This window comes from Peromyscus maniculatus, chromosome 13 (assembly GCF_049852395.1).
Source record: "Peromyscus maniculatus bairdii isolate BWxNUB_F1_BW_parent chromosome 13, HU_Pman_BW_mat_3.1, whole genome shotgun sequence".
NCBI lineage: Eukaryota > Metazoa > Chordata > Mammalia > Rodentia > Cricetidae > Peromyscus > Peromyscus maniculatus.
This window is the reverse complement of record NC_134864.1, coordinates 64,885,482-64,911,044: the sequence shown is the minus strand read 5'-3', so window position 1 is coordinate 64,911,044 and position 25,563 is coordinate 64,885,482. Positions and strand designations below refer to the sequence as shown.

The 25,563-nt window shown below is 44.8% G+C and overlaps 1 protein-coding gene across 2 annotated transcripts in view; it reads right to left on the bottom strand.

Annotated features, from left to right (window-relative positions):
• Stat4 (signal transducer and activator of transcription 4) overlaps nucleotides 1–24,243 on the bottom strand; it is a 95,307-nt gene extending 71,064 nt beyond the window's left edge. For both annotated transcript variants that reach the window (XM_015993708.3, XM_042260400.2), the window contains exons 1-3: nucleotides 23,622–24,243; nucleotides 20,856–20,984; nucleotides 18,715–18,859 (exon numbers count right to left, since the gene is read on the bottom strand). In XM_015993708.3, coding sequence (XP_015849194.1) covers nucleotides 18,715–18,859; nucleotides 20,856–20,983 — 273 coding nt within the window. In that variant the 5' untranslated portion in view covers nucleotide 20,984; nucleotides 23,622–24,243. The remainder of the gene's footprint in view (nucleotides 1–18,714; nucleotides 18,860–20,855; nucleotides 20,985–23,621) is intronic.
• Between the last annotated feature and the right edge of the window lie 1,320 nt (nucleotides 24,244–25,563).

Below are 25,563 nucleotides of genomic sequence, written 5' to 3'. Positions count from 1 at the left end.
GAAAAAAAAATCACACCAAACAAACATCACTTCCTTTGCCTTGCTCTTCGTGAATGTGACCTCTCGCTTCCTACGCAGATTACTATGGCCCTTTAGTGTTGAGGGATACAGCGGGATCACACAGTTTAGGACTTATGTGAGACAAACAAATAAAAACGATGAAACGGAGAGAAAGCACTGTGTTTAATGGGATTTTTTTTTTTTAAAAAAAAGCATTTCATTTAAATAAACGCTCAGAAAAAAATTTCACAGAAGGTTACCAAGCCTTTGTGTGAGCCTTTCCTTGTGAGCCCCTATTTCATGGCTGAACCACCTCTCTGGCCCCAGCTTGGCAAACTTGAACAAGGTTGAATCTGTTGAAGAGAGTCCAGGAAACCCTTGGGCTTCTGGGAAGGTCTCATAGGGCAGCGATCGCCACGTGGAAGAGGAACATAAGAGCCAAAGGTAAACAGAGTGTTTCACATTGGCATCTTAGCAAATGGACTTGGGGAACAGTATAGATGCAAATAACCACAGGCAGCCAGCGAGCAGTGTGCTGGACTCTGTGGGTGGCTCTCCCATTATAACACCCTGTTTTCTCATAGGGGACCTTCCCTAAGAGCAGAAGAGAAGGCTAGGGTCACAAGCGTTTAACACAGAGAAAGTGATGTGTGTAGCAAAAACATCTTCAAATACGTCATGTTTCATATTCATGCCCCTTCCTCCCAGTCACCCCAACAGGAGTCTCCCCTGGAGCGATGAGCTGTCAACACACACACATTACTTCTGAAGAAAGCTGTGGTCTGAGCCCAGGTGTGAGATACAGGAAGCTGCTGTTTTAATTCAGTCTGGGCTGCTATTGTTCTACGACTGAATTGCTAGAACTGAGGCAATCATTATTCATGAAAGCGATGGAAAACTCAAGCCTGGTGTGCTGCATTTGAAGCTGGAAGTTAAGATGATTTTAAAGTTAACTAAGTAAAAACCAGTATAGCCTAGTGTCTTAGGAAAGCCATGGTACCAGACAGAATTCTTTCCCCTAAACATGGGTTTTGCTGATAACTTGTTACATACACCTCAGTTATACCCAACATGCTATTCTTCTAAGTTTCCCGAACACGCTGTCATAAGCAGACGGGCTGGAGTAGTCTGTGCAGTAGAAAACTGAAGCACACAAAATGAACTATCAAGACCTGCCAGTACTGCTTTTCTCCTGTGTTCTCACCTCCTCCATAAGGCTTAGCAGGAAGTCACAACTCTGAGTGACCCAGCTTGTGTGTGCCACGCCCTGCGCATACCCAGCCTTCGAGAGGACACCGTCCTAACGCCACATTGCACGTGACATCATTTTTGCCTGCACATCACTGGGGCTCACCTACCAAAATTGTTCACACGCCACAGCGCTCATGTATGGATCCCGACTGTCCTTGGCTGCAGAAATGAGGGGTTTCCTCCAGAGTGGGGAGAAGCCAGTGCGAGAATGACAGATGGGGCGGGGGTGTGCCTCCAATTCAGGGTGAGCTGGGGCCATAAGGTGGTTCCCACTACCGTGACCCAGATTTATGCTCCTCTTCTCATGTTGTTACTTTGTGATTTTAGAACTGATAGGCTGCTGTTCCACTGCTTGTGTGATTAAAAAAAAATAACAAACGTTTTCTTCACGTTTTGATTCTGCTTTATAAGCAAAGATACATATTATTGTACAGCCAGAAAAAAAAAGTTTGTTTTCCACCAACACATTGGAACACAGTCACATGCTAGATACTGTAGTAAGTATTGGGATCCCAGAGCTGATATCATCTGACCTTCAGGTCAATCCATTAGAAATCAGATTACCCACGTATAATGTGATTCTGGCTATTCTGAATCTGAATACTGAAACTCACAAACTAGTAGAACACAGGCCTGCCAGCACCATGATGTGTTTCTGAGTCAGTGGCACACGTGACGCGGAAGTTGGGAGTTGTTAGGAGAAGAATATCGTGCTCCTGAGGTTAGGGATGGGGGCTGATATGGTATGATCTGGTCTCTGATGCAGGGGTTGGAGTTAATCTGTGAGTGTCTTTCAGGATTTCTTTTTCCATGACTTTAGGCAACGTGGCAGAAAGCATTTGGTTTGTGTTTGGAGTGGCTTGCTATGTAATACAGGCTGACCTTGAACTCAGGACCCTCAGGACTCTGCCTTCCGAGTGCTGGGATGGTCTGTGCCATTACGGTTAGCTAGAATTTTTGTTTTGTTTTGAAATGTGGTGTGGGTGGGTGAAAGGAGGCTGTTTCTTATAACCTAGGCTGGTCTGAAACTCGCAATGTGGCTGAGAAGTCCCTGATCTCCTGGCCTGAGATTACAGGCTAAAGACTAAACCCTGAGCCACATCTCCAGCCATTTATCTAAATGATGAATATTTTAAGGACAATCTGGGCCCCGGACTTCATTACAAACTAAAATCAGGGGAGCGTTTTGTTTTCTTTTTAAAAAAGGTATGTGTTGTATGTGTGGCTGTTTGGCCTGCCTGCTTGTGTCTGTGCACTGCATGCATGCAGTTCTGGAGGAGACCAGAAGAGGGAGCTGGGTCCCCATAGCTGTGCTAGAGACGGTTGTGAGCAGCCATGCGGGTGTTGCAAATCAAATCAAACCCAGGTCCCTGGAAGAGCAGCAAGTGCTCTTAACCGCAGAGCCGTGTCTCCAGGCTTGCCCGTTTTCTTTTCACTTACATGTAAGTATAAGCACCCTTGTGCTTATAGGGTGTTTTTAAATAACAGAAGAAAGGAGGAAAAAGAATTTTTTTTTAAGCATTAACACAACACCCCAACCATCTCCTTAATTGAGGCAGGCAAGCCTAAAATAGTTGAGTATACTGGGACACGCTTCGGCATGAACCCCTGCACTAATGCACTTGGCAGCCTGATTCCATCACCTGCACCTACTGCGCAAACACAGCCCTCCCCAAACAACATACCAGGCAACCTCAGCATCTCCTTCACATCCCACCTACAGTGGCTACGTGGACTCTGGGCAATGGGAGACAGTCTCTGCTCGAGTGTATTCCCAACACACCAGAGTATGAAGAATAGAAGGGCTTGATCCAGCCTGAACTGGTTTGGGGCGCATGTACACTCACTAAGGCAAAATTGTGCCCTCTGGAAACTTTTTAGGGTAAATCCCATATTTGCCACCCAGTACCAATGCGTAATTGGGCATATATATGATTAAAATCAAACGCATTATGGGAAGGGACATGCATAATAGAAAATACGAGTATATGACTCATATGTCAATCAAAATACTCACGGCTACACCACTTAGTAACCAGACTTCTCTCTAGGACTCCATAAAAGGATGCTCTGAATTCGAGCCCTTGGGTACTCTTATCCTGTGGACCGCTATCCTTTCTGGCAGTGTGTCCTTCTTCAATCTGTATTACTGCCTTGCTCTGAATGGTTATCTCTTTCCTAAGTCTGTGTGAGCCCTTGTTTTTAATTCTTCGGATAAGAAGCTGAAGAGCCCAATCCTGAGCCCAGCCACAGGTAACACAGCCACGCAGTAGCAAGGAGAGCAGGTCGTTCTCGGTCATTCTCACAGTCCCCATCCCCCTGGCAGAGTCATTTCTCCACTGTGCAGGTGAGGGCCTCTGGGTGAACGGGCTCTGGAGCTCCGATTTCACTGATGCGCTTCATTAGACCCTAGAGCTGCTGATGTTCTGCCCTCGGCTGCTCCTTCTACGCACTGCCCCCTCAGCTGGTAGCCAGACAGGTCCATCGACAACTCCAACCTGTACATCCAGTGAAAGGCTGGGACTCACTGGGAGCAAGGGTACAGAGAACCAAGGGGACCGCTAGTCTCACAGTCAGGCCAGGGAAGCAGGCACACACCAGGACGCAGCTTTGGGGGCGGGCATAGTGTGGTTTCAGTCATGCTTCAGTGCCTTGCACAGCTCTAGGAATACGGAGTCTCTGGTCTTGGTGCTGTTTTACCCGACTTCAGGCCGTTTCTGTGCGTCTGGCTCGGTTGTTATTCACCTGTCTGTGCACAGCCACTTCTGGCTCCCGGCTTGCACTGCAAATCTCCAAGTGATGCTGATGTCTTGGTCCTGGCTCTTTTATGACCTCAGTACTCAGAAACCGACTTCCAACCATTTACAGAGAATGATGAAGTCCTTGGTAAATTATGTGGTTTCTTGTATACGTTATGCAAAGATACATTCAACATGTATCGATGTGGGGGCGGGGCTTCAAATTACATTCTGATTATATTGTTTTGTTTTTGTTACGCCGGGGATTGAACCCAGGGCTTCACGCGTGCTAGATAAGCACGCCTCCAGTAAGCCATATCCATAGCCTCGGTATTCTGACCTTAAATGCTTTGTTCTCTGTTGAATGATACCACATGGCTACCAGACAAGCCCATATCGTTTGGACGGTACTGCGGGGGCATTCATCTGGAATCATGGGGAAAAGCTGAGACTGCTGATGAGTTGTCAGAGAAACTGCAATCCTTGTGAAAAATCAGTTCTCGTGGCACGGGATACTTTGAGAAAGGTCGTGACTCTGTTATATACAGTACGCTTTCATTGGCGATATGAAGACCACATGTACTTTGGCATGTGAGAGAACCCGAGATCTGCCCCCAGAACTGAAGGAAAAATATTAAAATGTGTTACCCAGGTATCGTGGCCCACACCTGTAACCCCCAACACTCAGGAGGCTGAGTCTGGAAGACTGTTGAGAATTCGAGGCTAGGCTGGTTTAACATAGTGCCAGAGAGAACAGGAACAAAATATATTAAATATATTGTATGTGATTAAACTGTGAAAGAATTTTTTTTAATAAAATAATGGAAAATAACGACATGTCCCTTTGTTCACTGCATCCTTTGAGGCTGAAAAGAGCTGGATGGGTTGGTTGGTAGTGCTGCATAGACCTACAACCTGTGAGCACCTTGGCTATGGGATCCTTCCATTTTCTACACTCTAGCCTGGGCTGGTGCCTCCTCGGCTTCTCTTCCTGATGCAGAACTGCTCTGCAAAGCTAAAGCGTAGGTCAAGGAGAGGCAGCCGAGTGATAACGCAACACTCACTGAAAGAAAGACATCAAGTGTTATTTCAGGACCACCCTCCCCCCAAAAAAACACCCAACTGACCTAGAGTGTCCCTCAATAATATCAGTACATATTTCTGATAAATTAGAAGGCATGGATTTATAGACGTCGATTTAGGAAAGGCAGTGTGTTTGGAAAGGCTGTCTCCTTGGTGAAAGCAGGTGGAATCCTGCTTACTCATATGTTTTCTTTTTCTTTCTCTGTGTCACAGAGGCTGACAGGACACAGCTCTGCTTGTCGCCTGCTGTATTCTCAGCATCAGCAGAGTCCCCCTCAGTAACACTCGCTGGATGAATGAATGACTAGAAGCAAATTTACTCAGACTTGTCAGAATGACTAGAGGCATGAGTTACGTTTTTGGGACTCCACTTCCACAAGAAAGAATAATAGCGCACGTGTGAAATTCATATGGCTGTTTTTTGTTACTTATGGACAACGAGGTTCAGCCTTGGCTACACCTGTTATAAATACCTATGGAACTTAAAAAAAATTCTCAGGTGAAACAACAGCTCTCCAGTGGGGCTGACCATGGCTGTTTTTTTTTTTTTTTTTTTTTAATACGCCTGTGGGAATTTTTAAACCAGACAACACTGAGAACAATGATTGAAAACCCTTCTTTTCCAAATTTGTCTCACTATGAGAGGCTCCTCAGCTGCCCAGTTCACATCCAGCTACATGTGGTTTTCAATTTTTGCCTTTTGGGAAGTAAAAGTTGCACATCAGCAGAGAACTTCTTGATTACTAATTTTTGAAGATTTGTTTTATTTTAGATTAACTGTACATGTTTCAGGGTGTGTCCAACTGTGAGTGTAGGTACCCACAGAGTCTGGAAGAGGGCATTGGATCCCCGAAGCTGTAATTATAGGTGGTTGTAAGCTGCCCTATGTGGGTGCTGGGAACCAGAGTCAAGTCCTCGGCAGGAGCAGAATGTGAGCTTAACTGCTAAGCCCTCTCTCTAGCTCCTGCTTAAAGTTCTTTAAGGCTCTTCTGACCCCAGATCTCACCTTCCAGAGTGGCAATGCCTCTGATTAAGTACTATCGTGTGTGGAATTTGTTGCATAGTTATAATCTAGGCTAGTCCCTTGCTCTAAAATAATGCTTTACCTGCCTTCATTAGGTAAGAACCAACTGACAATAATTATCTAAAGTGGTAGCTGCATTACTCAAGTGTCAGGATGGTTGTTTGGACACTAAGGGCTGCGACAAAGCAGGAGAGAGAGAAACCTATGCAGATTTTAACGGCACACAGGGCAGCCCACATAGGGACATGGCACAGATGAGCAGGAGTCCATTTTAGGAACACAAGTTGTGCGTAGTGTGTATCTTCCATGGCTGGTTGTAATTGTGATCTTCTTGCCCAGGACACACAGCTCTGTCCCTGGACCACCGTCCCTTGCCTATCCTCATTTCTAAAGCCACCTCTACCTGCACAATCAGAATTACAAGTGGGGCCACAAATCTACATTTTAACAAGCTCCTCGAGTGGTTTTTATCACCAAGTACTAACTGAAGGAGACGAATCGACCTACACAGCTCAAGAGGAAGACAGATGGGGCAGAATGCCCCCACAAAGAACCAACCGCAACCAACTATTGCCTCTGTCGAAATCAATCAGATATGCCATTTTTCATTTATCAAACTGGCAGAGATTAAAACCTTCTATGGCACGGCACACGGGCGATGAAATAAGCTTCTGCACACTGTGGCGGGAATGTGAACCGGCACATTACCAGAGGACAACCTGGCAACTCTTATCATGAGCCTTAACATTTTTCACTCCGTTGACAACAGCAATTCCACTTCTAGGAACATATCGGAAGCCTGTGGTTTTGGCCTTGGCGGTTCACTGTTTACTAATCAGATTGCTAGGCCCTCTCCCAGGAATGTCTGAGAACAAGATTTGTCAATCTGGCGATTTTCATTTTAATACTTATATAATTTGGGGTTACTCCTTTTAGAGCTCAGCTAATAGAAATGTCCATGGTTGGTGAGAACTCCTTTCTCCCCTGCTGACCCTGCGTGATCACACCAGACACTATTAGATGCTTTTACTGTTAGAGACACACTGAAGCAGTCCTTCCCTCTCAGGACATGGTCATGTGCCATATGACAATGTTTCAGGCACAGTGATTATCCCATATGATTATTGTGGAGGTGAGAAATGCTGGGACATAGCCACACCGTAGCTGCTGTAACATCATGATGCAATGCCTTCATCATGTGCTTGTGGTACAGCACTGTTTTTCTATTACAATAAAGCAAGCATAGCAATAAAAGAGTATGTGTGAAACACAGGCATCCTCCTCCTCTGTCTCATGACTGAGTCTCTTGTCTACACCAAAAGCCCCTGGTAAGTGACTGACCAACGCCGTCCAGGCTGCATAGGAACCCTTCGTGATGTTCCCACAGCGCTGATATCACTTAATGGCACATTGCTCAGAATGTGTCCATCACTAAGCAAGGAATCATTGTAGTCGGGTTTATTTCATTTTTGTTTGGTTTGGCTCTTACTGATAGTAGATACTTCTTTCATTATACACAAGCCATAACTATTTCACATGGGATAACTGTGTCCTTTACAGAGAAAACTGGACTATGCAATTTACAGTGCATTCACAAAGTTTAACATTACCATACATGAACCTTAGCAATTGTAATAATTTCTTCTATTCCACTACATTAAGTTGTTAGGGCTTTAATATTTTGATAGAATAATAGTATATGGGAAAATACTCCAATCTCTGCAGACATTCAAGCACAGGCATTTAGGATCACTTTCACATTTTGGTTATTATGACTAGTAAGACAATGACCGTCGTTGGACGTCTAGCCCTCTCTTGCCCTACATGACAGTGCGTTTAGAATACATCCTCAGAAATAGATTGCTTGGTCATTAAACTTGGATATTGAAAGTTATTTTCTAAAATGTTCTTAATTTTTATGTTTTTGCCAAGTGTGGCACACCTAACTGTCCCCATAAATTCTAGCTCCTCTTGGAAAAGACAAAGTAACACCCAGCAAGGGAGAGCTGGCAGATCACCAGCTGAGTTCCCGGCACCGTCTCTTCGGATGGGGGTCAGATGTGGAGTTCCGCTAACTGGATGCATACGTAACGTGTCAGGCATTTTAAAGATGTAGCTGTGGACTCACATTCTTACTCTCTTCCTGTCTGCAGAGGCATTCAGGTCTCTAAGAAACAGCTGAGCCACAAGGAAGAGGAGCTTAGATCTCCTTCTCACCATGAGAGGATGAGTCACTTATTTATCTGCCAGAACGATGAGTATCAGGTGGTGGGTTGTACAATAGACAAAATTTTGCTGTTTGGTAGCAATGTTCTCCTCACTGATATGGTAACTTAGGCCATAACGGTGAGTATTAAAAACTACAACATTGGGCATGGAGAGGCGGCACAGAAGAGTGTGTGATGACCCAAGTTTAGCTGCCGGCACCTGTGTTAGGCAGCTGACAACAGCCTGAAACTACTGTTCAGGGGATTGGACACCTCTGGCCTCCACAAACAACCGCACTCATGTGCACTTACCCACACACAGACACACACGTACAGAAAATATAAAAATAAACGCTTTTTCACAAGTGATTGCGATGCCTAGAGTGAGAACACGTTGTCCTAACAAAACAATCAAAAACATGAACAAAAATTTCATAATAGGTATTATGGTGGTTTGAATGAAAATGGCCCCCATAGGCTCACAGGGAGTGGCAGTATTTGAAAGGATTTGGACACGTGTCCTTGTTAGAGTGGGGATGGCCTTGCTGGAGGAAATGTGTCACTGGGAGTGGGCTTTGAAGTTTCATAAGCTCAAGCCAGGTCCAGGGCTCACTCTCTCTCTTCCTGCTGCCTGCGGATCCAGATGTAGAACTCTCAGCTACCTCTCCAGCACCATGTCTGCCTGTCTGCCACCATACTTCCTGCCTTGATGAAAATGGACTGTACGGTAAGCCAGCCTCAATTTAAATGTTTTCCTTTATAAGACTTGCTATGGTCATGGTGTCTCTTTGCAGCAAAATAGCTTTAACTAAGACAGGTATGTAAACCACCTATAATAGTAGTGGAAAAAAAATAAAGTTCCAACTAGGAGGTAAATAAAAATTACATCAAATACAGGCACAGCTGCACATGCCTCTAACCCCAACACATGAGAGATGGGGGAGGGTACTGACAGAAGCTTGATACTAGCCTAGGCTGTACAGTGAGACCTGTCTCAAAAGAAGTCAGGAAAAAGAGGATGAAAAGAGTTAATGATATGGAAAGAGGTTTTCTGTTTAAGAAAGAAACAAAACAATATTGTTGACAAAGTTATTATTGTCAGAAAATATGCTGTAATGATCATAGTGGTTTATTAGTTAAAGATAAGATTCAGATTATATATATATATATATATATATATATGTTTTCTGAACTTGCTTAGACATATATCACCTTGGTGATGAGGTGATTGATGGGGCTGATGTGATTGCTCATTGGTTAGAGTACTTACTGCTCTTACAGAGGATCAGTTCCAGGGGATCTGATGTGCTATTCTGACCTCTCTGGGCACCACATATGATGCACAGATACACATGCAGGCAAACACCGATACACATAAAATAAAAATAGACACATCTTTAAAAATTAAAAGGTGCTTATGTAAAACTCAGTTGGTATACATTAAACTGCATTAGCAAAAAGTTACAAAGGAACTCAAAAATGACCCCCTTTGCATGGCTCTAGATTCCCAAGGCAGGATTTTCAATAACATCTGAGAACTGGCTACTTCTGATAGAGAAGACCCGAAACCAACATCAGTCACGTGCCTGTCGAAAGGCATTGTGGAAGATATTCATTTTACCAAGTACGTGTTATTAATTCATCAGCAATGCTGGGATTAGGATGTACGGTTCGTTTAGATGTTTGGTAGAGCTAAAAGAAGTCACAACGTCTGCGGTAAATGTGACCAAACCCAAGCACACATGAACTCATGGGGACCAGGGCTGCACACACAAGCCCTGCACAAGATCAAGAGAGCCAAAATCCCAGCATGCATCTGGCGGGGGCTCAAGAAGCCCACCCCAAGCTGAGGAGCTACTGGCAACTGCTGTCAGAAGGGAAGGAAAGTCTGTTTATTAGGGGTGTGGCCCTTGGGAGGCTTCCCACGCCCCACGAGACGACCCCCCACCGATGCACAAGCATCTCTAAGTGCGCTGTGTGGGCTTTAAAAACAAGCTGGGAGGGGAAGGTGGAGGTGAGGGTAAGGGGGGTGGACAGGGAGGGTGGGGGGTGGACTTCATCCAGGCACATTATATGCATGTTAAAAAATTTTAAATAACAAAAATATTTTAAAAAATAAAGGTTAAAGACATGGTAAAGTAACAGCCCACAAAGTACAGGATCTATAATGTATGAAGTAAAAATTTAAAAGATAAGACATTCTTCCCTTCAGTCATAAGTTCCTCCATGCACTAAGTGGAGAGAAGAAAAACGATTTAGTTCACAGCAGAAGTGATGAACAGAGGCATCCCTGGTGGTCACCTGAGCTGCTGTCGGGATCTGAGTACTATACTATATACATACCATACACTAATGAATTTTTCCAAGACAGGGTTTCTCTGTGTAGCTTTGGTGCCTGTCCTTGATCTCACTCTGTAGACCAGGCTGGCCTTGAATCCGCCTGGCTCTGCCTCCCCAGTGCTGGGATTAAAGGCATCTGCCACCATCGCCCGGCTAAAAACAGTTTTTAAAGTGATACACTCGGCTCTCAGAGCATTGTACTAACACTTTTTTTTTTTCAGTTGATGACACACTTGTTTTATGAAAGCAGAGTGGAGAAGGGGGAGAGGTGGAGGCCTCGTGCAGTTTCTAATTGAGCCTGTGTCTCTTGGTCGCTTCAATTGTTCTGGCGTGTGAGGAACTTCAGAACCTAGGGTCTTCTATTGCAAAGAGCCAGTACCTTGACTTAGCTCCAGAAGGCTCACTTGTGCCTCTCTGTGAAAGTTTATTCTAGGGTGTTTGTGTGTGGCGGCCCTCCAGTCCAGTCTTTGTCTCTAGTTACTCTTTTTCTCTCAGCTTTCTTCCTGAACGTTCCCCCAGCTCTTCTTGTTTCTTCTAACCTTCTGCTTAGGTTAGAAGTCTAACCTCCCCTCCACACTATCTGTTCTAAACACCGCTTTTCAAATCAGTCCCCCCCATCCTCAGTAACTGATGACTTCAGGAAGTCAGGTGCACATTCATCTGCGTTTGCAGTGACCTGGCATTTGAGCTGCTAGTCAAAGGACGGTCATTGAATAAGGCAATGCTCGTATCTTCAATGCCAACTCCATTCCTCATTATTAAACGAGACGCAGAGCCCCTTACTGCACACTGGGGTGTATGCTAAGTGCTGGAAATGCAAAGATTGATGTGCACTGGGAACTTGGTCCTAGTGGAAGAGATGGGCATTAAATACACAGACCACGGAGTCCCGAGTTCTTCATGTCAGTGTCCAACAGCACAGAACACATGGAACTCACCTTGCTATCTCACCTCCCTTCCCTAAACCAATTTTTAAGATGCATCACTGTCTGTGCAATAACCCAAATCACATGATGAAATCATCTCACTTTTAATTCTTTCACATTTTGCATCTATTCCCTCATTACATGTCAGTTCTTTTGCCAAATCACTCCCACAATTCCAGCACACAGTCTTCATCTCAATGTCGCTGCCTAGATAAGCATCCCGCTTCTTTCTTGCTGACTTGTAAGAATGACCAAATAGGTCCTCCCCACCTATGCTTGCAATGCTAAAGCCACAGCGTTGCCATGGAAATCTCTCCCTACATCTCCAGGAAGGTCTTTCTTGTTCTGACAAGGAACAGGACAACCTCAAGCAGGTGGCGAGGCTGTGATGATGTGCTTGGCTGTGGAAAGCCAGTGGGACATAGGATTTTCCAACGTAAGTCCTGACAGACAGGGGAGGAGTTACAAAAGCTGGGTTGTCTCCGTGTCCCAAAGCAGGCTGGGATTCCCTTCCGTGTCTATGCAATAAGGCAGGTATCCTGGTTAGATGACAAGAAGCAGGTGGCTTCTTGGCACTGAGTGCATAGACGTGTGTGTGTGTGTGTGTGTGTGTGTGTGTGTGTGTGTGTGTGTGTGTGTCTTATTCTCTAAGTATCAGCATAGCTCCTGGCTGCTGCTGGCTGCTTTTCTTGTTGATGCAGCAAACATCCGAGGAAAGCAACTTGAGGGATTTGCTAGGCTCACAGTTTGAGTGTGCACAGCCCATCACGGCGGGGGAAGCATGGCAGGGCAGCAAGAGCATGGAATGACTGCTCCCAGTGCTCACAATGCGTGCACCGTAAGGAAGCCGGGAGGAACAAGTGCTTGTGCTCAGCCTGATTTACCCTCTGTTTTCAGTCTGGGATCCCAGACCAAGGCATGGGCGCACCCACATTTGGAGAGAGTCCTCCCAATTAAATGTTAAATCTATAAACTCCGTGACCAACAAGCTGTGGGATGTCGTTCTGTTTGCTATGAATGTGTCTTGCTCTGATTGGCTGAAAAAGAAAACGCTGATTGGCCAGTAGCCAGACAGGAAGTACAGGTGGGGCGAGGAGAATTCTGGGGAGAGGAAGGGATGAGTGAGGAGTCGCCAGCCAGACACAGAGGAGGCAAGAAGTGAAGGCAGAACTGAGAAAAGGTACCAAGCCACGTGGCTAAACATAGGTAAGAATTATGGGTTGATTTAAGTGTAAGAGCTAGTTAGTAATGAGCCTGAGCTAATGGCCAAGCAGTTATAATTAATATAAGCCTCTGTGTGTTTACTTGGGGGACACGAATGGGAGAGATTTGTGCCAAATGCCGGCAGGCTGGGACACAGAAGAACTTCCAACTACACCAACATGCCCAGAAGTCCGTCTCTTAGATGATCATAGATCTTGTCAAGCTGACAGTCAGTGTTAGCCATTACAGCTACCTATACCAATTTAAACTTCACTGTGCCCTGTACTTGGGGGATCACAGAGCAGCTGGTGAGGGAATCGGTTACTCTTGACAAAGCAGTCGATCAAATGATTATAGTAATAGATGACTAAAGATAATTCAAGACTCACGAGGCTGTGGAGCTGGCTCAGTGGTTAGGGGTGCTTGCTGTGCCAGCATCAGGGATCTGGGTTCAAATCCTCAGCACCGACATAAACATGGGCATGGTGTATGTGCCTGTAACCCCCACACTATGGGCAGGGTGGTGACAGGGGAGTCCCACAAGCTTGCTGGGCAGCCATTGCAGGTGAAAAGGTGGGCATCAGGGTCAGTGAGAGGCTCCACATCAGAGGAATAAGCGCACACAACACACATCACCACATACACGAGTCCACTTACAAGCAAACAAAGAAATATACTCATGTTCTACAGTATACACAAAGTGCCTATGCCATGGAGATGCCCTCAACTCTCACATCAATTTCATTAACATTCAGAGTCCAGGGAAAGGAGAGATTGTTATTCATTCAAGTAATAAATCACTAAAATTTGATTTTTTTTAGATTTATTTATTTTTATTTCGTGTGTGTGTGTGTGTGTGTGTGTGTGTGTGTGTGTGTGTGTGTTTTGCCTGTATGTATGTACCCTGTGTGCACACCTGGTGCCCTCATAAGTCAGAAGGCAGGATTCGATATCCAGAATTAGAGGCATGAATAATTGTCAGCCATCATGTAAGTGCTGAGACTGAACCTGGGTCCTTGGCAAAAGCAGCAAGTGTTCCTAACCACTGGGCCACCGCTACAGCCCAAGGTTTAATTTCTTAGAGAGCTATCTAAACAGCCTTAGAGAGGATAAAGGGCTGGAGGAATGCACACAAAGCAATCCATGAGTGGAAGTTGAACTGTTCAGAAACATCCATGACTGGTGTGTCAGATTCCAGTTTGGTGTGATGTGCCCAAAACAAGGAGTTCAACTGCACACCATCCACCTGTCCCATGTTTCAAATCGGGCCATAAAGTCCCGACAACTAATTAAGAACACACAGGTCTCTGAGCCTTTGAAAATGTGAGTGTTGTGAGGTGGGTACCAGACAGTTGTCTGGATGACAGATCTCGAGGAAGGGTTTCTCAGGTTGAGGAAGTAACACAGCTCTGTGGACTGATGGACAAACGGACAGAACTGTTCAGCAGCAGAATGAAAAGGGAGTTCAGGACCTTCTACTCGGAGGTTTATGCTTTGTGTGACCCTTCTGCTTTTAGATTTTCACAAAGCGGCTGCACTTTCCTTTCAGGGCTTAGACTGTGGCTGTCTCTTGACTCTCTCTCTCTCCCTCCGTGTGTGTGTGTGTGTGTGTGTGTGTGTGTGTGTGTGTGTGTGTGTGTGTGTGTGTGTTGTGCAAAGGGGAAGGAAGAGGAGTGAACTGAGAAAGCAGTGGGTTGGGGATAAGATCTGACGAGTTCAGAGGGGCTTAGTTTGTTAAGCAATAATTCTCAATTTGGTTTTGTTGTTGTTGTTGTTTCTTCCTGGCATTGCCAAGTGCGTCCCTTACTCACTTGCTCACATTAACAGAATTAAGAGGACATTTTTACCCAAGCACACTCAGGTGCCCTCCAACCCAGAGGCCATGGTGAAGCAGAGTGTAGGCCAGGTATGTTAAAGGTTACACTTTCTGGTATCACCTCACCCACTGAGTTTCAGCCTCCCACCAAGGCCTGTGAAAAGCACTGTGCAGGTGGTGGGATTACTAACCACAGAACTAGCACCAAACTCTGAACAGAACTTTCTGATTGACAAGAAAAAGAGGTTCTAGCATCAGGGCAGATACTCGTGCCTGCGGCCCCCATCCCACAACTACCCATAAAATTTCATCTAAATTTAAAAACCAAAACACAGGAAGTGCGAACTCTTTAAACTGCAAGATCATGACATCCCCTAATTGAATTCCTAGTACTTACAGTGTGGCCAGGTACTCATTAAACAGTGATGAACAAATAATCTTCCATGGAACACTTCAATCTGGTAAGAACTTAGGTAGAGTCTTAAGCTGGTGGACTTTGTATCTTAGTTTTGAAAGAAACTGCTTTAACTTTTCACTTCTGACAGCTTTCAACTTAGCACCCAGTCTCGTTTCTTTGTAGGTTATCTGGTTTTGCTTTTCTTTTTTTTTTTGTATATAATCATATTGTTTTCTCTGGTGCCATGTATTTTAATTTGTCTTGTGTTTACTGTGAACTTTTTGTTTTATTGTATCTGAGAGCTCTTATTCAGAACATATGGAAATCATCTTGCCTATTGTCACTTCCACTATTCTATAATCCCTCTAAATTTTGGTAGGTGTGTTTATGCTTTATTCTACAGTGTTTGTGTGTAGGGGGGTCATTTTAAAGTTTATCTAGGAGAAAGAGTCAAGGATCAAGGATGGGATTATGGATTATTTATACACAATGAAAGTATTACAAATTGAAAGTATATGTTAAAATACAAATTTAAATGCATTCATGAAAAAGGAAAATTAAAAAGAAAACATATGAATGGAGCTAGAAAAAGCACAAAGATAAGCTGATATATACCACCAACATTCAGCACAGTTAAAGACATACAAACTCCACAGCTCAGAAGTTCTGCCACTAGACATGTACTATAGAGAATTTCCTACAAGGTATCAAGGGACACATACCAGATGTTCAGGACAATGATATTTGAAGTAGAAAAGGAACATGGTAAATATATCAGGTGTCTACCAACTATAAAGTGGACAAATTTTTATATATCCAACTATAGGAATACAGTGTAGTAATAAAAATGGAGAGACTATTGCAACCAAGGTTGGTGCTGATGAGTCTTGGGAACTATGAAACATTGTTGAAGTCTAAATACAGTGTAATCTCATTTATGTGAGATTCAATAGGCCACAAACCTGCTCTATATTCTTTAGGGGTGCGAACATACAAGGTAAAACTCCAACAAAATGGAAGAGACTGGTGAAAACCCATTCTACATCGTCCTCCGGTTGGGGACACAGCCGACTTAAGAGGGAAATAGATGAGTTTTCAGAGAAATAAAATATCAACAAAGCTCCAGAGAGCCATCCACGGTGTTTTGTATCAGAGAGAGTGGACAGACGCCAAACTGCATGATATCATTTGAGTACTCAGACTGAGCCAACAAGCTTTGTACCTTCAAATCCATGCCTTTTCTAGATGGCCCAGAAACAACTGTAACCAGCTCAGGGAACCAGTACACAGGGAAGGACAGCTTACTGCGTAAGTTTGTGAGAACGCATGCTCTTCTCCATGAACCTGCCCTACCAGGGGTGCTGGTGCACAGGGGGTGTGCGTCTGTGAGACTATCCTGTCATTGCACCCCGCATATTTTTGAGGGGTCAGAGCTTATACTAGCTTCATCGTCGTAAAGTAGCATCATGGCCATGTTAACCATAAGCAAACATGTGATCAATGTAGCATTTCCTCAGCATCTACAAAGCAATGTCTACAGAAAGCAACCTAAGGTTTCTGTACCCAGCCACAGCGTCCCTTAAAGCGCAGACCCGGCCTGATGAGAGTTAATGGCACTGACAGCCATGCTTACCCACCTCCAGTTAGTTCCTGAAACCTGATTGGCAGAAGGAAAGAATCAGTTCCTGAAAGCTGTCCTCTGACTGCCACACACATGACATGGCACCCTGACCCACGAACATACACATATCAGACACAGTGGATAAGTAAAGAATTATGATTAAAGTACAGATAGTCTTAGGCATAAAAGTTCTCAAATATTATAGATTATCATTTAGACCTTCTTGAAAAAAACTACTTGTTAAAATCTAAACAATTAATAAATTAAAATGTTTAAATCTTATGAAGAACCAGTAGTAAAAAGTTCTCATGTGCACTGAATCCAATTAAATATAAAATTAAGGAATATAGGTTGCAGTTTGACAGCAGAATGGGAAAGTGCAGCTAATAAACACGGAGATGGGGTGACAGGTGGCTAACAGTTTCTTCACATTTAATATCTTTAAGTCAAAGTCAAAATTTAGCTTGAAGTAGTACATATATTCCACCATTTTATGCTTTTCATAGTTTTGTTAACTTGAGTAGACTCTCTTTGGAAAAAAATCTTTCTGGTCATGAGGAAACATTTATTTGATACACAATTTGTAATATTCCATAAATACAAATAAAAACTTATTTTCAGAGCTGGGCAGTGGTGGCACACACCTTTAATCCCAGCACTCGAGAGGCAGAGGCAGGCAGATCTCTGGGTTCTAGATCAACCTGGTCTACAGAGCGAGTTCCAGGACAGCCAAGGCTACACAGAGAAAACTTGTCTCAAAATACCAAAGAAATTACACATTGATAAAGATGAAGGGAAGGGAGGGACAGGGGGAGTTTGTGGTGTGTGTGTGTGGGGGGGGTAACTCTCTCTCTCCCCATCTGTGCATGCACGTGATGTGTGGAGACAGGAGTGAGGTCATGCAGGTGGAACTTTCAATCTACTCTACTGAGCTATCTGCAAATACACATGCATAGATAAGTGTCGGACGGATGCTCATCAAATATTAGCAAGCTCATTTCCAAGAATTAGGTTTTGGATTGTTTCTAGCTTTCTTTGTATTTTTTGTATTGTTTCCATTTTTATTGTGAATGTACATCATTCTATCTGAGGAAGAAAGAAAGGAAGCTGAATGAGAAAAAACAGCAAGTCCCAGAATAGCAACATTAGAAATCATGGTTTTGGGTAATGACTCAGAAGAAATGAAAACTTAGACCCTTGGAAAACCCACGTGTGATTCCTAACAGTAATTTCATTTAGAATGAATGAAATAAGTACATTGAAATATTATTTAGTGATGAATGATAAATCTATCACAGCATGAAATAGGGGCTTTAAGTGCCTGCTGCTAAAGAATCGGTCCTTTAAAAAGCCACAAACTTTGTGTTTCAAACTGTGAGACCGTAAAGAAAAGGCAAACTTCAGGAGGAAATGGCCACTGATTTCAGGCCCTCGGTGTGAAGATGGGGAGGGAACCGAGAAACACAGACTTCTGCACGATGAAACCCTTCCATTGTAATGGTAGATGAATGATGTTTGTTAAAATCTTTAGAATCGGGGTTTGGGGATTTAGCTCAGTGGTAGAGCGCTTGCTGAGCAAGCACAAGGCCCTGGGTTCGGTCCTCAGCTCAAAAAAAAAAAAAAATCCTTAGAATCGTACTCAGTTAACTCAGGCTTTAAGCTAATAACAATGTATCGACATTATTTAGTCAACTACATCATACATGATGCTTTACATATACAGATGAGAATCCTAACTCTCGTTGTTATACAAGAGAAGAAGGCATGGGATGGTCATAGGGCAGCCATGAATAGCTGCTCTTTTAAATGTTTCCATGATATTAAACTTGGTGATAACCAAGAAATAAGCCAGATGAGTCACACACACACACACACACACACACACACACACACACACACACACACTCTTCTCACTTCCATAGAATCTTAGACTAAATTTTTTGAAAGTAAATATAATTTTAAAAAAAGCAGAAAAAATTTAAATGATGAAGAAACAAAAATTTTACCTTTAAATCTGCTTGGAAAGTAATTTAAGAGTACATATTCAAATTTTCTCCCAAATTTAAGACTTGCACATCCATTTTTTTAAAGGTAGAATACATTCTTACCTGAAGTACTTTTCTAATTCTCTTTAGATTGTGGATCAATAGCAGGTTTTTCTCTTTGGAAACACGACCTAACTGTTCATCCAATTGTATTAATAAGTTTTGAAGAAGAATTGTTGCCATAGTTTCATTGTTAGAGGCCACCTCCCTAAAATAAATAAAAATGTCCAAGGTGTTACTCACCAATAAGTAACAGTTAATAAAATATTTATTTCTCTACCATATACATTTTAAAATGTCAGATTGATTACACAGTGATAAGCATTCTAAGTGTTTTAAAAGTTGAACACATGAAAAACTTCAACATCACTAATCATTAGAGTTTTATCAATTAAAACTACAATACGATACCACTTCATCCCCATTGGAATGCCTATTAATTAAAAAAAATCAAAACAAAATCAGAAAACAAATCTTGGCAAAAACAGCAAGAAATTGAAGCCTTTATATACTGCTGAATGGAATGGAAAGTGGTGGTTTACAGTGTGAAAAGTTTAACAGTTAGTTATAATACACACAATTGCCAAATGACCCAACAGCTCGGTATTTAGGTCTAGATGCAAACAGTCAGGATGAGACCAGGAGTTCGCATCGGGCTGCTCCTAGCAACTTTATTGACAATGGCAATTTAAAGGTAGAATAACCAAAATGTCCATCAGTAAGTCCAGGGTTCTGATCATAGGTAGTGTATCCACACAGTGCAATACTATTCAGCTTCAAATCAGAAGAAAACTCTGGTACATGCAAACAAGAATGAATCTGAAGAATGTTATATCCAGTGAAATAAGTCAGCCACAGAGGAAAACATATGTGATTCCCTCATGCACAGTACTCCCATGCTCAAATCTGTAGACAAGAGAGAAAGAGAGACAGAGAGACAGACAGAGGGGAGAGAGAGACAGAGAGACAGAGGAGAGAGAGAGAGAGAGAGAGAGAGAGAGAGAGAGAGAGAGAGAGAGAGAGAGAGAGAGAGAGAGAGAGAACAGATTGGAACTGAGTTTTGAGGACCAAGGTTACTGTTTAATGAGCCAGAATTGCAGACTGAGAGATCTACGTGCTGCAGATGGGGTGATAAGTCCCAAACAATGCAAATACAGTAACTATTACTAAACTGTACAGTTAAAAGTGGTTAAAACCCTTCGTTCTGTGGTTTATATTTTGACACAATAGAAAAGATGACTGAAGCAAAAAGAAATTTTTAATTATATAGGGGAAACAGAGCTTTGCAAAATGTTTATTAACTGGACAGTCCCATACTCATATAGAAACAGCTGTTTTTGAATTAATTCTCATGCACAAAGTTTGGTATGGTAAACACAGAGCATGCTGTTTCCTTCATCTTCCTACGATTCTAATAAATTAGAGGCAGCCAGGGGCAGGAAAGGAGCTTGCTGAAAATAAAATGTGTGTTTGAAGGAGGTGAATGTTTCCCATTGAAAGTGGAAAGGGATTTCTAAAAAGAATATTTGCTGGCATGGAGTCTCTGACAACAGAACTGACATGTTTAGTGGGCTTGTTTCTGTGGGACATTTTATGCCTAAAACATTGGTACAGTCGTTTGAATAAAATTGGCTCCCATGGGCTCATAGATGTGAACGCTTAGTCACCAGGGAGTAGCATTATTTGAAAGGATTAGGAGCTGTGGCCTTGTTGGTGGAAATGTGTCACTGGGGGTGGTTTTTTCAAAAGCCCAAGCCAGGCCCAGCGTCTCTCCTGTCTCTCCCCTCTCTCCTCTCTCTCTGTCTCTCTGTCTCTTTCTCTCTCTGCTTGCAGACCAAGATGTAGCTCTCAGCTACGACTCCAGTGCCATGTATACCAGCCACCATGCCCCCTGCCATGATAATATGGGCTACACCTCTGAAACTGTAATCAAGTCCCCCAATTAAATTCTTTTATAAGAGCTGTCTTGGTTCTGGCGTCTCTTCACAGCTGTAGAACCAGTAACTGAGGCCATTGGGATGAGAGGTACTTAAAGACAATGCATTAAATCCATAAGTTTTCATCTATAGTGGACAAAACGAAACTCGCCTTTGAGAAGGATTTTCAAAACCTTGACCGAAATGAATGCATCTACTGAGTCAAAAACAGACCATAGAGTACACGTATGTGGTTAGGACACAGAGCGTCTATCCATCTTAGCCTACCAGTCTTGATGCTCAATCCACTGGGCCAGCAGATGTCGGATTTCCATGGGAAAGTTGTCATCATAGAACTGATCAACTTGCTCCAAAAACTTGATTTCTAACTGTTGGACTTGATTCCACTGAGACATGCTGTAGAAGAGGGGGTGAAGTGAGAGTTTTAAAACTGTTCATGGGGAGCCGTAAGGCCGGCTTTTTTTTTTTTTTTTTTTTTTTTTGCCTCAGACAGAGTTAGGTATTAGTTCATTGGAGGGGGAAAATCATCTTTTGTAGTTTCTCAAAGAAGAAAGGAAGGAGAAAATACAGTTAAAGCCCAATGTTCAGCAATTCCCCTTGAGTGTTTTCTTAAAAGGTGTCCCTAATGCAGGACTGACTTCATCTGCCCCCCAAACCACATCCTTCCTTGCCCTACCATGACCTCCGAGGCCGCTGCTCCAGGAAGTCCCACCCCTCCTCCCAAACACCCCAGGCCCTACCCCGACTATCCACACAGACTCCATCACAGAGGTCTGTTGTCAGCAATCCGCCTCCCTAGCCATCCCTGTGAGTGAGCACGCCGAAGGTAAACAAGTCCCCCACACTGACTGTACCTCCAGGGCGTATCCTTGCCTTCCTTCCCAAAGCTTCCTCATGTGAAAGTGTAAGGCTGGTTTTCTCTATCTCATGTGTGTCTGCACTCTCCAGCCAACTTCTGGGGCTGGCCACTTCTGTGGCAGCTCCCTGAGGAACTGCACGCCTGTGCTTCTGCTGGGTTCTACTCATATCTGAGCAAAATAGCTCTAAACCAATAAACATTTTTGTTTTTCTCGTGTGATTTATGGCTGGGCAAAGCTTTTTTACGTACAAAGTCTACCTTGCATCTGACAATGGTTAAGGCCTCAAGTTAAAGTAGAGTAAGCCATCCCATTTACACAACGTAAACACACACAGAAGTGTGTGTTCCACTCATATAATCTATATATCTGCACTCTGGCCAGCAAGGAGGCGGTAATGTACTTCCTAGCTTAGAACTATCTTTGTGACATAATCCTCCTGGAGTTACTGTATTTGGCTCTTTTGGAATGCAGAATTCTTGATCAGTAATGTTAAGTCAGAGGGAAAACTTTCACACTGTGAATCACAATATTTCAACACATTTTGGAGGCACAGCATGCTTCCTTTTGCTTGTAGAAAAAAATTGAATATATACATACAGTCTTCAGATTTCAGGGGGAACATTTTAAAACATCCTTTCCTTGAGCTCCTGCTAAATGCTCTAAAGTGTAACACCCCCCCCCAAAAAAAAGTGGTGTTTCGCTCGCTCAGGAGAAAGTAGTTAGGGAGAGAAGCCATCTTGATCTTGCCTATGACTTTCTGTTCATGAGCACTCACAACTGGTCCTTGTAGGTATTCTGTGACTGTTTCATAAATGGAGCCAGGAGTCGACAAGACAGGAAGCATCTCTGGCTTTACAAACAAGTGAGGACCAAAAGAGGGGATGTGACCACTGCCCACAGTGTGCAACTCTGACAGACCTCCCAGATCTGGGAACAACAAAGCCTTGGTTTAGCGGTACCCAAGTGGGGGCGGGGAGGTGGGGCTGGAGACGGCATGGCCACTTCCATTGTTTCTGTTGCTAGATCCTTTCTGTGGTTCGAAGGCGAGTCTGTTTTCTAACTGAAAATCTATCTTACGGTTACATCACTCGGCAAAGCCACTCTTTGAAACCAAGGCTGAAACAGGGTGCAGAGACCCCGCTCTCCGGGCGGCCCTTGGTGATGAAAGCCCGCAGACCTTGCTGGCTTGAGCTTGCCGGGAAGCCTCCTCCCTGGCTGAGGAGCTAAGGGATGGTTGCTGAGGAAGGGGTGCGGTCCCTGTGCTCCATTAGACAGTCTTACACCCTCACCCACGCATACACAGGCAGCACCAAGTGAACCCGGTGGGTTTAAAACAAACACAAAACAACACACAAAGTTGAGAGGGAATACTCTGGGGAGATCAGAAGATTCGGAGGGTAATGGGGTACGAGAGGATTTGATAATTTACTTTAAAAATTACTTTTCTAAAACATGAAATAAATGTTAATAAACATTAAAACATTCAGTGAAACCTTAAGAAATTAAGTAAAGGGTTTTGGGGTTTTGTTTGTTTGTTTTGGGTTGTGTTTTTTGGGGTTTGTTGTGGTTTTGTTTTCAGACCTCCAGCGGGGGTGTCTCTGTTTTCACTCTCTGAGGGCTTACTCTCCTGCCTCAGGACAGGTACTTTCCAACTGAAACCTGGGTGCCTGGCAGCTCCCTCCCGGCTTGGGGGTCCACCCCCGGGAGGCAGCCGCGTGGATGCTGACCCCTTTGCAGAGGGGACGACCCACCCTGCAGCATCACTCAGACTTCTCAAGGGCCACAGTGTCCCGCTGCCGTAGCTGGGTGCTGTTTCTCTGAGACCCAGTTATGCCCATCTCGGGTCAGACATCCCGATTCCACAGACTGAAGAGGGCTCTCTCCCCGGGCCCCCGCGGACACACCTCCCGCCGCAGCCCCAGCCCCGATCCCGACCCCACCGCTCCGCTTCGGGGAGGTGATCCCCACTCCTCCAGGAAGACCCGCGCCAGAACTTCAGCTCCGTGGAAGACGGCTTTGCTGGGTGATTTGAGGGTAAGAAGAAAGACCCTTCTTTTTATAGGCACCCTCCCTTCCCCAGGCATGGTCAAACAAGCAGCCCCGTACCCGCTGCCCGGAGAAGCCCTTCCGCCCGCCCAGAGGCCACACGCGGGCGGGCGGTGCGAGCTCTTACCTGGCTCGCCCTGGGTCCGGGTGCTGGTCCCGCTCAAGTCCGAAGTCAGAATCGGCCGTCAGGGTCCGCAGCGGCTGAGGCCATGCCACTGGGGGATTTGCATTTCTCCACCCACTCGAGGCTTTCCTGTGCGTCAGTGTTCGCGGTTCTGGGACTTCAGTCGGCTCCCACCCACTCTGTTCTAGAAACGCTTTGCCGAGTCAGGCTGAAGCCCCCGGCGGAGCCCGGCCACCATGCCCAGAAGCCAGGCTCCCAAGTGCAAACGGCCCCAGAGCACCAGAAGACTTCCAGTGAGGGCTACACACTCGTTTTTTGTTTTTGTTTTTTCAGTCTTCCCCGGACAAGAGGAGACCCTCTGCACCCGCCCCAGCTAAGGGCCTGGGATGCCTGTACTTTTTTTCTGGTGAGCCAGCCCTGGGATGGGACGGGAGGGCTGGACAACAAGGACCGGCACACCAACCTCCCTCAGGTCTGCTCTCCTGCCGGAGGACAGCCTCCCTCAGAGGTCTGGGCCAACTCCTGCGAAGGTTCCCAGGGTCTGCCCTCTCTGACCGGCTTCCTCCTACTCTGAGTAACCTTGTCCTGGTTACTGTGGTGTGCGCCTCCGTCTTTATTTCTCTGTGACGCCGGCCCGTTCTAGAATCGCAGAGCTGGGTCTGCAGCCTCCGTTCCATTTGGCTCTAACGCTCACTTTCTGTCTGGAGACACTGAGGACCGACCGGCAGGTGAGCCAAGTGAAGCAAGGGTGTGGCCCCTGGGCTCTCCATCTCAGCACCTTCGCTATTAATACCTTAACCAGGTCTACAAGGTTCAGCGAAATAAACCCGTGAACTGCAAGAGAGCAATGCCCCGCCTGGATACACGTGTCTAGGGTACACTAACCGAGGCATGACGCCTGCATCACACCAAGACCATCCCACAGGCGCGCCACCTGGATCCTTCTCTCCCGGGTGACAAAATATCACGGGTGTCACCCACTCCCCACCACGTGTCGACCAACACTGTGGCCAACTGTATGTGTTTACAGCTCAGGAGGGCCCGGTCGCGGCTGCTTAGCCACACGGAGGTTTCTAGAAGTTTGTGTGGCTCCGTTCCCACATGAATAAAGTCCTGTTTCGGGAGATCCAAGAGCTGCTAGAGAACTCCGGTGTCTTCTATGAGTCGTTCTCTGCTTACATACCCACAGGGCCATATTCTTGACACCCAAGTTCAGTTTAGTTTGGCCCCAACCTACCCAGGAAACTTTTCTCCCTCCTGGGAGCAGATTGGCCACTACCCATGTCCCTCACTGCGTCTGCTCCCCAGCCGCCCCGCACAGTGAAATCCCAGCCTTTGTGAAGACTTACAATGCCCCAGACCCACAGTACTTTTCCCTACCTTGAATTTCTATTATTCTTTCCAAACCACCGCTGTCTGAGAGAAACAATGCACTCCCTGGATTTTCAGATCCCAGATCCCCCTCATGTTCTTATTCTCAGTCTCTCTCTTCCTCCCTCCCTCTCACTTCCAGGGTGTGTGTGTGTGTGTGTGTGTGTGTGTGTGTGTGTGTGTGTGTGTGTGTGTGTGTGTGTGTGTGTGCAGGGCACTGTGTGCGTGCTGGCACACTACAGATCTCAAGTGAAAGTCAGAGAACGGCGTCCAGTGTTAGTCTTTGCCTGCTAACTCTGTTGGAGACAGGAATTCCTGTGACCACTGAGTCAGCCAGACAAGGCAGCCTGAAAGCTGCTGGAGATTTTCCTGCACTGTCCCATCCAGCTTCACATGGGTTCTGGAGATCCTAATTTAAGTCTTTGAATTATATTCAAGTACTTGAACATAAGTGCTTTACCAACACTGAGCCATTTCCTGGGGCTCATCCACATTTAAATAGGAAAAATAGGATGAATTAGCTTCAATAGCACAAATCACCACAAAATATTAACATTCCTGGGTACAATCAATG